The sequence below is a fragment of the Chelmon rostratus genome, chromosome 3 (assembly GCF_017976325.1).
Source record: "Chelmon rostratus isolate fCheRos1 chromosome 3, fCheRos1.pri, whole genome shotgun sequence".
Classification (NCBI taxonomy): Eukaryota; Metazoa; Chordata; class Actinopteri; order Chaetodontiformes; family Chaetodontidae; genus Chelmon; species Chelmon rostratus.
Window position 1 is genome coordinate 711,503 of NC_055660.1, and position 12,329 is coordinate 723,831.

Here is a 12,329-nt window from a genome sequence, read left to right on the forward strand (position 1 = left end):
ATGTTGCATGTTGTGTACTGATCAGGTGTCGAGTTGGAGCTTTGTGGTTTAGCAGCAGTTTGCTTTGGAGCAGCACAGTGGCGTACACAGACTTTTTGAAGGGCAGGGGCGGAAAGGAAAAAAAGGGCACATATAGCGTGTCCTCGCCACTGAAGAGGGCACTTTTGCACGCGTTTTGGCGTCCATAGGGCACTTTAGAGCGCGTTTTGGCTCCCAGGGGGCACTGTAGCGCGTGTTTTGGCGTCCAAGAGGGCACTTTAGCACGTGTTTTGGCTCCCAAGAGGGCACTTTAGCACGTGTTTTGGCTCCCAAGAGGGCACTTTAGCGCGCGTTTTGGCTCCCAAGAGGGTACTTTAGCACGTGTTTTGGCTCCCAAGAGGGCACTTTAGCACGTGTTTTTCAAAAACTGGGCCCCCCCCCCCCCCCCGTGCACACCACTGGAGCAGCATCTCTGCAGTCCAGGACTCATTGGTTTGATCTCAGCTGAAGCTGCTGACTACAGGAAGCTTGTTCGCTAACAAGATACAACATATAAAGAGGTGGCTGGATCTCGTTTGGTGGAGTTAGGCTAACGGTTTCCCCCTGCTTCCAGTCTTTGTGCTAAGCTAAACTGATATCATTCGTTTAAGAAGGCGGGCTAACAGGAGGCAGCTACAGCAGAACATGTGGAGTCCTGAAGCAGCGTGTTAGCTGGCATACACTCCTTGATATTTTCATGTGGTAACGTGAGCTCAGATCTGTTTGTGACCCTGCAGCTTTTCACACTTCACCCTGTAAACAACGGCGCCGTGGAAACATCAAGCATCTCATTTGGCAGGCGAGCTGCCGGACAAACACCTCACATAATCGCTGATCTGGATCTGGTTTCAGCTGCCGTCATCCGATCCTCCTGCCTGGGAAACCTACTCCTGACGGAGACGACAGTCTGTGGACGTGTGTCAGGGAGGATGAGGACTGCCGGGACGAAACCTGGTCCCAAAACCCGGTCCATACAAGAACCAGAACTCCTCTGCTGTTTCTCCAGACCACAAATCCTCCAGAATACATCGACAAAACCCTCCAGGTGTTCTCTGTGCTGCTAAAGCTAAAACACTGAGAGTGATTATAGTGATCGTTTCCTGTACCAGAATATAAAACTTTTTTATATATTATATATTTATATATATAATATCTGTGGAGCTTCAGTGGAAGTCAGTTCTCTGAGCATCATGCAACACACACACACACACACACAAACACATGCACAAACACACGCACACACAGATATAGTCCCACTCTCTCGTAGCTCTGCTTTTGGTCTCCTCCCGCTGCTGGGGCAGATACGTGGCTCTTTAGCTGCTACATGTTCACCATGTCGACCAGCTGCTCTCGTCTGTCGCCTGTTTGCAGGTCATACTGTTTATCAACCAGCAGCTGATCGAACCACTGAGACTAAACCTGACAGGAAATGTGCCGTAAAACCGAAGCGAGGAGCTAAAAGAGGCTCTAAAGCTTGGTAGAGTTTTCAGAAGTGTTGTAAGTTATGATAAAAACATCAGAAATGCCGACGACATTCCCATCAGCCTCAGCTGTCTTTGTGTTTACTGCTAATTAGCACCTATTAGCGTGCTAGCACACTGAATAACGACTGTACCAGCTAAACATCAGCATGTTAGCATTGTCATTGTTTGAATGTTAGCATGCTGTTGCTAGCATTGGGCTCAGAGCATCACTGTGCTAGCCTTGCTAGCATGGTTGTTGACTCTTTGTTGTGTTTGTTGTCTGTTTCCAGTAAACGAGAGAAAACAGGAAGTTATTTTAGCTGCGCTTGTGTTAATAAAGATTCACTGTGTTTGTGTGAAAAACGGATTTCAGATGATGAAGAAAGGCCAAAAATGACAGTCATTGCCATGGTAACAGCTAGCATTAAACATACGTAGTCTGCAGTATTATAGTATATATTATGTATCAGTGGACTGTGGCTTTGTATTAAAAAATGCATTCTGCTGCTGCAGGATTCAGTTTCACACAGTGATGCAACCTGAGCTGTAGGCACATTCCTCCTCTTCCTCTCTGCGCTATTGTCCTGCTGATGGTGTTATTAGATAACGAAGGAGACACGGTGTTATCTAATCTTCAGCTCCATCAGCAGACTGAGCTCAGCGCTGAATACTTCATGATCAGCTGATAAACGCTGCAGTTCTGGATCAATATCCCAAAGTGATCGGTACAGTGTGAGGTTTGACACTCTCTGTTCAGCCGTGTGCTCTGACAGCTCATCTATCTATCTATCTATCTATCTATCCATCCATCTATCTAAAAGAGGTGTGTTCAGACTACAGGTCCATCCTCTGTTCATTTCAGACCGTCAAACCTTCAGAAACAGCTGATGAACATCAGCTGGTCTGGGGTCTGTTAGTGGACAGCTTCCTAACAACAGATGCATGATGTTCCAGGTGTTTCTCTCGGCGAGGAAGACGTGGGGTTGGTGTATTCAGAGCGACGAGCTGGAGAGAATCCAGCTGAACAGGTCTGTTCGGCTGACGTCGAATCGTCGTTTCCATCAGACTGAAGCAGCTGAAGCGTGTTTGGAGTCCTGATGGTGGAGCTCAGCTTGTTAAAACGCTGCACAGTTAAACTTTATTTATTCATACACGATTCTGTTTGATCTGATTATCTGAGAAGTTTTCTCCTCTTAATGTTGTGGCTGGAATGTTTCATGAACCTGGAAGAACACCTAGGTTATTTTATTAAACTGATTGATAAGAAGGTATTTTAAAGGATAATCTATGACATGTCTGTATTTAAAAACTCACTAATTAAGCCCAAATCTGGAGCCAGACCCTGAAAATTGTGGCTTCATTGAAAAACTGTAATTCTCAGGAGCTCATGATGTTTTTTTTGTTTTTAAAAGGTAAAATCGGTCAGATCTGTTTCAGATGTGCAGCAGCGATTTGAAATGAAATGTGGCCGAAGCTGAAATCATAGCTGTTGGTTGTAAAAGAGACAAAACTCTAAGAGGACTCTGGTGAAGCAGCCTCATGATGACTTCAGCGACCTGAGACACGTCCCAAATGTCTGCGTCTGACTCAGGTGAGTCAGGTGAGGTGTGTCGGCGTTCTCTCACCTGGATTACTGCGGCCATCTTTACATGGATTATCAAAGCCATCAGAGAACAGACTAACAAAGAACAGGTTCAGGAAAAACGAGTCAAAGAGGACATTAGGCGTGTTTCATCATCGTGGGTGTGATGTCACTGCTTCATCAGTGTCTGACAGGTGTAGCAGCTCGTCTGCGGGCCGACCCCTCCCTCTGTGAGGAAGAAGAAAGCAAAGTGCCAGCAGAGGCTCACAGTATCATCTGTTAATGAGATCAATCACAGGACAGCACACAGGCTGCATCAAATCAGGTGCCGCTGACGCAGATTTAATTATTCATCTCATTTTTCTTTCTGCTGCTTTAAAATGCTTCTGTCAGAGGGAAAAGCTCTTCCTCTTCCTCTTCCTCTTCCTCCCGTCTGTCTTATCTGGTTTAATGATAAGAATTTGTGTTAGATGTAGTTAATTTGATCTGAGTAATTCTGTTCAGACGTCACAACAACAACAGATCAGATCAAATTCCTGCTAAATGATCTGCAGGTTTGATGTGATCGCGCGTCTGTCGTCACGCTGACGTCAGATCAGAGATGTCTGATAAACTCCACTAAAGACACGCTGCTGCATGTCCACGCGTACAGCTGAGCTGCTGCTGTGATTTTTAACACTGTTTCAATGCACTTTGAATAAAAAGCTAAATATGTCTGACAGGATTTTAAGCTCTGGAACCACTTTAATGTTTTTATGATGAAGAATAATCAGCTTTAAACGTCCTGAACAGCCATCAACTGTAACTCAAATCCTAAATGAAGATCTGGATGGAAACAGCTGCAAATGTACCGACGGGACAAATGTTTTCTACTAGTCCAGCATCCAGACTTTCTCTCACAGCCGCAACAATCCCCCACTTTCAAGTGGGGAGGTCTTCATCCTGTTGGTGCCCCTCGCTGCTAACCCCTCCCTGGCAGCAGTGGCTGTACAGTAGCGCTCTCTGGGGCCTGTGGGGCCACCTGCTGGCCAGGAGCAGCAGAGCATCTCGCTGCGCCTGTAGTCGCAGTGTTACGGTAGGTGAGCTGCGCGCAGTTACCGTACCTGTGAGGACATGGCAGCCGACAGCAGCGCGAGCCCTCCGTGAGTCTTCTTCTCTGGTTTTTACTCCTGAAACACAACAATGCTCTCCTCATGTTTCACCTGTTAGCCTGTCCGTTAGCCTGCTGCTAGCTGCCGTTCAGATAGCACGAGTTATTCAGCGAACTTGTGATCTTTGATTCCGGTTTGACACACGGGGGACACACCGAACCGGAAGCGGCGGAGGAAAAACTGTCAGATTAAAAGCGACCAGTGGAGACTGTCCAGCTGTCTGTGAGACATTCAGACAAAGAGCCAACACACCGAGTCTCTGCTCCGGTTACAGCCGCGAGGACGTCCTGTACGGTGTGTGTGTGAGTGTGTGTGTGTGTGTGTGTGTGAGAGAGAGAGAGAGAGAGAGAGAGTGTGTGTGTGTGTCTGTGAGTGTGAGTGTGTGAGTGTGTGTGTGTGAGTGAGTGAGTGAGTGTGTGTGTGTGTGTGTGTGTGAGAGAGAGAGAGAGTCTGTGTCTGTGAGTGTGAGTGTGTGTTTGTGTGTGTCTCTGTGAGTGTGTGTGCGCGCGCGTGTGCGTGTGTGCGTCTGTGAGTGTGTGTGCGCGCGCGTGCGTGTGCGCGCGCATGTGTGTGTAAAGAGAGAGAGAGAGTGTGTGTGTGTGTGTGTGTGTGTGTGATGCAGTGCAGTGAAACCACAGTGCTGAAATCAAAGATGTCCACAGATTTACTTCATGTTTTGAGGTTCTTCCAGAGCGGATCTCTGCACAGCGACCTGCAGGTCTGTACTGGTGTAAGACAGACCTGCAGGTCTGTACCGGTCTAAGGCAGACCTGCAGGTCTGTACCGGTTTAAGGCAGACCTGGACAAATGTCAACATGTCCTTATCTCTACACATTCACATTGCTTTGGCCAAACCTCGTTCCACCGTGTTTTAACTCTGTGACCCGAACCAAAACTCAGAACTGCCTAAATGAGTCCTAATACAAAGAACTGGTCTCAAAGACAGGGTCATGCTTTTCCATGTGATCATGATTCAGAGTCTGGTCCTGTGGGTCTCATGTTTCAGGCAGATTAACAGCAGCTCATACAACAACTGAGAAAAAATCCTTCTCTTGTGTCTTTGCACAGATGACCAGGACCGAGCTGAAACTGTTTACAAGAAGACGTGCCAACACCTTTTCCACAGAGCCGTCAGTTCACAGCGGATCCATCAGGTGTCACTGCTGTGGGTTTCTAAAGCAGACTGCCTGCTGACACGCCATAAACCTCGACCTGAAGGCTCCTGAGCAGAGTTCATTTTGTCTCTGTGTGGTTCCAGCAGGCTGTTTCACCAATGCCTCGATGGAAAGTGTTCTTCAGTCACCACATGCGATGGTCCAGCACCGTCACCCAAGCCCTCGTCCTGTCCGTCGTTACATTTTGTGTCGTTCTCCCACTGTGCTGCCATCGGCTGCTATACTCTTACTTCTTCATCAGGTCCATGTACCTGGACTCCATGAGTGAGGACGTCCTGCGGGAGAGCCTGAACCGAGGCCAGGAGGCTCTGCACTTCTGGCAGAGCGCTTCCACTGCAGTGGCGATGTCTTCCAGATTCAGTGACATCGCCCAGCATCCTGAGCTGCTGGTCACCGTGGTGACAGCCAGGCGGAACGAGGGGCGGGACTTCCACTACCTGCTCCAGGTGATGCGGCAGCTGAGCGGGATTCTAGGAGGCTGTGGGCAACGGCGGTGCGCAGAGGTGTTGGTCTGTGATGTGGAAAACGGTCCGCAGGGAAACGAGGACGCCAACCTTCTGGAGGCCCACTTCAAGGTGATCCGGCGCTCCCCTCAGGAGCAGCAGAGGAACAGAGAGCGAATCAACACCTTCGAGAGGGAGAAGAGGGATTACGTCTTTTGTCTCCGCAAGGGATGGGAGCTGGTGAAGCCTGAAAACATGATTGTCCTGGAAGACGACGCTTTGCCATCACAGGACTTTTTCAGAGTCGTGAAGGACCTGGTGTCACGTCGGTTCGCCCTCCAGACTCTTTACATAAAGCTGTATCACCCTGAAAGGCTGCAGCGCTACTGGAACCCGGAACCTTACCGCATTCTGGAGTGGGTCGGACTTGGGCTGGTGGGGGCGACGGCCCTCCTTCTCACCTTTTCTTACTGGAACCCCTGTTCTTTCTCCTTCACGCTGTCGTATAGCCACCTGTTCTTCTTCACCCTCTACTTCATGGCTGTCGCGGAGCTGCTGGGGCGGCACTACCTCCTGGAGGTGCGGAGACTCTCCCCGCAGCTCTACGCCGTCTGTCCGGCTACAGAGTGCTGCACCCCAGCCATGCTCTTCCCTGGAAACGCCTCGCTCAGGGTGGCCGAATATCTGGACGGCTCGTTCTGCGTCAAGGGGAACGCCAAAGACATGGTTCTGTATCAGATGGCGAAGACAGTCCCTGGAGAAAGGTCTCACAGCGTGGAACCCAACCTCATCACTCACATCGGGGCCTATTCATCCGTCAGGGCTAACCCATCCAGGCCCAAACTCCTCTGACACAGAGCAGCCGGGAGGAGGTGGAGGACAGTAATTCAGTGCAACAGTGCTGGATTGAAGTTCCTCCTGACTTGGTTCTACTTTTCTTTTCTGCCATGGCACCTTCTGGACTCTTCAGGACATCTGAAGACGTCACTTAACGAGCGTTGGTTTGGTGATTTGCAGGTGAAAAGTATTTTTGGATGTGAATGTTTGTCCACACAGGAGGTGTTTTCTGACGGAGCAGGTAGCTTACATCCGCAGTGAGGGTGTGCTGGGCTCAGAGTGGGGCCATAATGCCGGTGACCTACGCTTAGCGCTGTGCCTGAACGCCTCCTGTGTGTAGACATTATGTTACTTCTGTCTCAGCAGCATTTCAGAGACTTCAGATCGATGTGGACCTGATTGAACTGAAATGCTGCTGAAAGTCTTTCATGTAAAGTTCAGATGGAAAAATCACTTTTCACTTTTCAGTGCTGCTGATGTGTGCTTGGACATCTTTTCACCAGCAAATCACATGAACCTCTAACTGAACCGTGTCCTCCGTCTGGGACCAGATGTCACGTCTTCGCTGCTGGAAAACGTCTTTAACGGTTCTGCTGACTTCCAGGTTTGCTGTTCAGCTTCTTCACTGCCTGGAATCATGAAACTGTTGAAAATAATCAGATGCTGTCAGTATCCACCACCTCATCATCATCATCATCATCATCATCATCCTCATCTTCCTCAGCCACCTGAAAACAGCTTTTAGAACATGCAGAGTTTTTGCTCGACAGTCTGTTTCATGGATCTGATGAACGTGGTGAGATTTGTTGTGGCCTTTGTCTTTAACACACATTTTTGTAATTTCATCCCGTTAACAGGATTTTGAATGAGGCGTGTGATTCTGTGATATAGGAGAGCATCACATAGTGGCAGTCCTGCTGCAGGTGATCCGACTGCCACAGGAGAACCATACCTCAACAGTAATGTGGTCTACTGAGCAGTGAGACCCCCCGACCGCTTTCAAACCAGAATCTGGTTTTGTCTGTCTCTTTATATCAGATTTATGCTTTGCTGTTTTCAGACAATATATTTGCACTTTCAACATTGTAAAGAGCAAAAACTGAGAAAGGTGGAAGGAGCGTTTGGTGAAGGGAGACGAGGTTCACCGCCGAGCTGAGGAATGATGGGAGGAGGGGGCCGGGGGCGGGGGGTCATTGTAGACCTGTGTGGCCTTTTTGCTTGTGGGCCGGTTGTATAGGTTCTGTAGTTGCAATAGTTTTTTCCCAATGCTGTTCTGACCTGGTTGACCACCTGGGTCAGCTTGTTCCTGGGTCCAGTGAGAGCTTCCCACACTCGGAGATGATGATACAGGTCAGAACTGTCAGCGAGTAGACCAGGACCTGTTTGCTGGAACTGAAGCTCCTCAGCTTCCTGAGGAGAGAGAGCTGCTGTCTCGCCTTTCTGTAAACGTCGTCTGAAACGTTCCCAGATATTTGACGTGAGTGACCTGCTCCTCCATGATAGCAGGCTTCAGGACCGGCCTTATGCTGCCTGCTCGTACCGACACTGAGGTCAAGGACCAGCTGGAGGGTGGTTGATGTGCTGAGAGAAGGAAGGGATGTTGACTTCCTGCAGGCAGGCAAACAGGGTCATGTCATCAGCATACTGTGTGAGGGACAGGACTCTGCTGTATTTCACCTCGTCTGTACCGTTGTGGAGTGCTGTGTTCAGGACGAGGCAGTCAGAGGTGGTCTTATCAGTACAGAGACCTCACTCTCAGGAACTCTCTGATCCAGAGGACCAGTCTGCTGCTGATGTTCCGGTCACACAGGCGCCTCAGGACAAAGTCTTGGCCTTGTCTAGATGACCCTGTTTGTCCAGGAGAGTGAGGGTGGTGTTCTCCACACTTTGGCTGGCTCGGCAGGTTAACTTGAGTTTAGCTGTGTGCGATATGAGTTCCTTGTTCATTAGATGCTCTGTGAGTTTGTTTAATAGAGGTCTGAGGAGATTTTGCTGTTTTAGGCACTGGGACATTGGTCTCCATTTTCAGGCCTGAGGGACAAAATGTTGTGGAACAGCTGGATAAAGATGAGATCCCTCCTTTGAGCCCTTCTGGTCCAGCGTCTTTGTGAGGGTTGACTCACTGAAGGATCGATGACCTCCTTTTCCTTTAATATCACGGGGGGGGGGGGGGGGGTTGTCACTGGAGTCGAGTGTAGAACAGAACCTGTTCAGACTGTTGAAAGGCTAACGGGGTTGTCACATTGAGGGGCGGCTTTGTGTTTCTTCGGCTTCTCCTGAACCTCATCTTTGTGGTCCATGTTTGTTTTCTCAACCTGGCATCTTATTTATTTCTCCAAATCCCTCACGTTTTGCAGCCCCTCCTCCAGAAAAGCCATTTCCTTCTGATTTGAATGGTGTTTTGGTGCTTTATTGACTCACAGTTTGTTATTGCTTGATATCATCGGAACAGCCCGTCAGCTGTTTACCTGAGTCCAGAATGTGTTGGAGGATGATGTATGAAGACGGAAGCGGTTACCTAACCTTAGCTTAGCGTTAGCAGTCTCTGGAGAAGATAGATAACAGGAGGATTTTCAGATCTCAGACTGTTAAAGACCAACCGAGCATCTCACTGACCACTCTCTATCACTGAATGTGCCTTCAGCGTCTTTACAGTGACCGTAACACGGTGTTACCCATGATCCAGCTCTGGGTGAACTCTGAAGTTGATCAGTTGCAGTTTGTACACACGCGTATAGAATAATAAAGTGAATTTAAACCTGTGAGAATTACAGGAAGTTGCTGCCAAAGTAAAACCAGCAGGCCTGTGAGAGTTCTCTGCTGACTGGAGCTGAAACCAGGAGCTCCAACTGGTTCCTGTTGTCAGCTTTAGCAAATTAAGAGTCTGATTCTTTAAATAAATGGAAACCATGTGATAAATATTAGATATGACTTAAATAGTTTGAAACACAAATAACAGCATGTTTTAAAGAGAAGTGACGGTTTTGGTTAACGATTGGAAGAACAGAGCTTAAAGAAGAACCTTTGAATGATGACGATATGATGAATCTGGACAGAGCCGGGCTAGCTGTCTCCCTCAGTTTCCAGTCTTTATGCTAAGCTAAGCTAACCAGCTGCTGGAGGTAGCTTGATGTTTACTGTACAGACATGTGACAGACGGGTCTGATCTCTGACCTCGACCTTCGTTTGGAGGTCAAAGAAAAATAATCCTGTTCTTCATATTTACTGTTTGTTGTATTTTCAGAGCGAGAAATCACGACTTCACAGCGCTGTCCTGAAACTGGGGGCTTTTATTACAGCCCCCAAATCACAACTACTGTGTGTTTGTTCAAGCGAGTATTTAAATGATCGACTGATTTGATCTGAGCGTGACACCAGTTTAGAAATGCTTTACTGAAACCTTTAGGTGAAATCAAAAAGTTCACAATCGATCCGAACAACGATCACGTCGCGGTGAACTATTAACCAGATTTTATTTTCGGCAGCTCAGAAAACAAACGGCCTCGTTTCTCACCTGAAGTTGCAGTTTCAAAGTTACAGTTTATAAAAACATGCAGACAAACGTTCAGATGTGATGCGACAGAAAGACTCTGAGCTTCTGTTTGTGTTCAGATCACACAGCCGTCTGCTGATGCTCCATCTTTCCTCACTGTTACTGCTTCTTTAAACGTTCCTTTGTAAATGATTGCATTTAAAGTTTGGTGGGGGGGGTGTTTGGGGGTTTTATTTCTGATCAACATGGTTTTATTCAATGAGATTGAAGATTCACGTTAAGCTGGATTTTATTTATTTTCTATTTAACAGTTTTAGACATTTTGCCTTTTAACAAGGCTGATTCTTCTGCTTCTGGTGATCAATTATTGGTTCAAATCACTGTAATCAATAATGGAGCATTTTTTCTATCAAAGATCACTTTTTGATTTTGAGTTGAATTTAAATGGAATCAATTTGACACTTTTTCCTGTTTACACTGAGACTCTTTCTCTGTTTTCTACATTTAAAACTCAATAAAGCTTCAGGCATCACCGGTGTGTCGTTTTTATTCCAGCAGTGACGTCTCCTTCTGTTCGTGTTTGCTTCAACGTCACTAATAATTTATTGATCGGTAGAAAATATATTTGAGAAGAGAAACGGTCCCACTTCATAAAGTGTTCCAGCTGAGTCTCTTCATGTCCCGGCAGCTCGATCACATTCTAACACTCTGAGCTGAGGAGGACCGCTGTTCTTCTCTGGTGGTGTGGAGACAGTCTGCAGGGGTTACCTTCATGGTCTCACACCTGCGTGAGGTGTGCATTTCCTCTCCGGTGACGTCAGAACCACTCAGTGTGTTAACGCTACCTGATGAAACACCTGATGACACGTGGGTTGAGCTGGTGCAGAGATCTGGACTCTGGTCTGAGGGACAGCCTCATCACTGTGAAGTAAAGATGAATTTCTTCTTCTCTGTCTGCGATGTGAAGTTCTTCTCTGCAGTGTCTGAAGCTGAACAACCAGATTTCTTGACTTGAATTCACTAAATTCAAGAAAAGTGAACATAGATTTTGAATGTCATCTCTTTGAATTTAGAAATTTGATTCTGAAACTCTAAAACTTGACAATGACATTTTTAAACAGTAACTGAAACCACTGGAACAGATTTTATCCAAAGGAAAATATTTGATTGGTTTGAATTCAGTGACATTTAAATTTCAGTCAGGTCTGAATTCTCATTTTAACTCAAATCTCTAGATATTTCATTGATCTGGTCCTGATCTTCTTCTTCAGTTGACCTCATGACCCTTTCTGCTGCTGTTGACATCAGCACCCTGCACAGCTGCAGAGTGTCAGACTACACAGTGAACACCAGGTGGCAGCAGATCCACACAAATCGTGACCTGTTTCACGAAAGCATGGGTTGTTGCTTCGGTTTGAGTTTGATGCAGCTGTTGCTGTTCAAAACAGCTTTTTAATCCCAGAAATGCATGAAAATTAACTTTCTGTCAGGCTAATGAAGCGTTTAATCAGAACTGACACTGTGAAGCAGCTGAAGCCTCATGAGGGAAATTGTTTGAGATTTGAGTCTGAACAGAGTTCTGTGGAAAAGGATAAATAATCAAATAGTAATAAAATAAAGTAATAAATAACTGCATACTAGAAGAATGCAAAATTCGTTCAGATGTAGAATCACCGGACGAGAAAAAATCTCAACACACAGAAATCTAAAGTTTCATTATTTATCTGTTTGTTCACAGTGGGTGAACATGTTAAAGGGAGCGTCCACCCTCAAATAACATTTACAGAATGAGGTAATCACAGTGTATCGATCACAGTGTATCGATCACAGTGTATCAGCCACAAACTAAATGTGTTTGCGAACTTCAGCCTTGACTCTGATTGTTCCGTTTACATCAGCTGACTTTTCTTTTCTGACTTTCATGTGTAAAAATAATTAGAAAATTAGAAGAAATAAATGTGACCACATTAGAACAAATGTCAATCATCAATCAATCATCAGATCCTGGCTGGCTGCTGTGTGATGTCACTGTCCAGTGAAAACGGATGGACAGATGATTGATAGACTGGTGGATTAATTGATGGATTAATAATGAATTGGTGGGTTGATTGATTGATAGTTTGATGGATGGATCACTGAGGTGGATTTTTCCTTTAACATGAATCAT

At 46.6% G+C, this 12,329-nt stretch overlaps 1 protein-coding gene across 3 annotated transcripts; it reads left to right on the top strand.

Annotated features, from left to right (window-relative positions):
- Nucleotides 1-4,098: 4,098 nt before the first annotated feature.
- On the top strand, nt 4,099-8,847 carry pgap4 (post-GPI attachment to proteins GalNAc transferase 4). Of its 3 annotated transcripts, none has more exons than XM_041934472.1 (2): nt 4,099-4,205; nt 5,283-8,847. In XM_041934472.1, the coding sequence occupies exon 2, from the start codon at nt 5,488-5,490 to the stop codon at nt 6,682-6,684; it is 1,197 nt and encodes a 398-aa protein (XP_041790406.1). In that variant the 5' UTR covers nt 4,099-4,205; nt 5,283-5,487; the 3' UTR covers nt 6,685-8,847. The 3 variants fall into 3 exon arrangements, with proteins under 3 accessions (XP_041790406.1, XP_041790407.1, XP_041790408.1); XM_041934473.1 differs by lacking the exon at nt 4,099-4,205 and adding an exon at nt 4,222-4,508; XM_041934474.1 differs by lacking the exon at nt 4,099-4,205 and adding an exon at nt 4,222-4,503.
- Nucleotides 8,848-12,329: the final 3,482 nt, after the last annotated feature.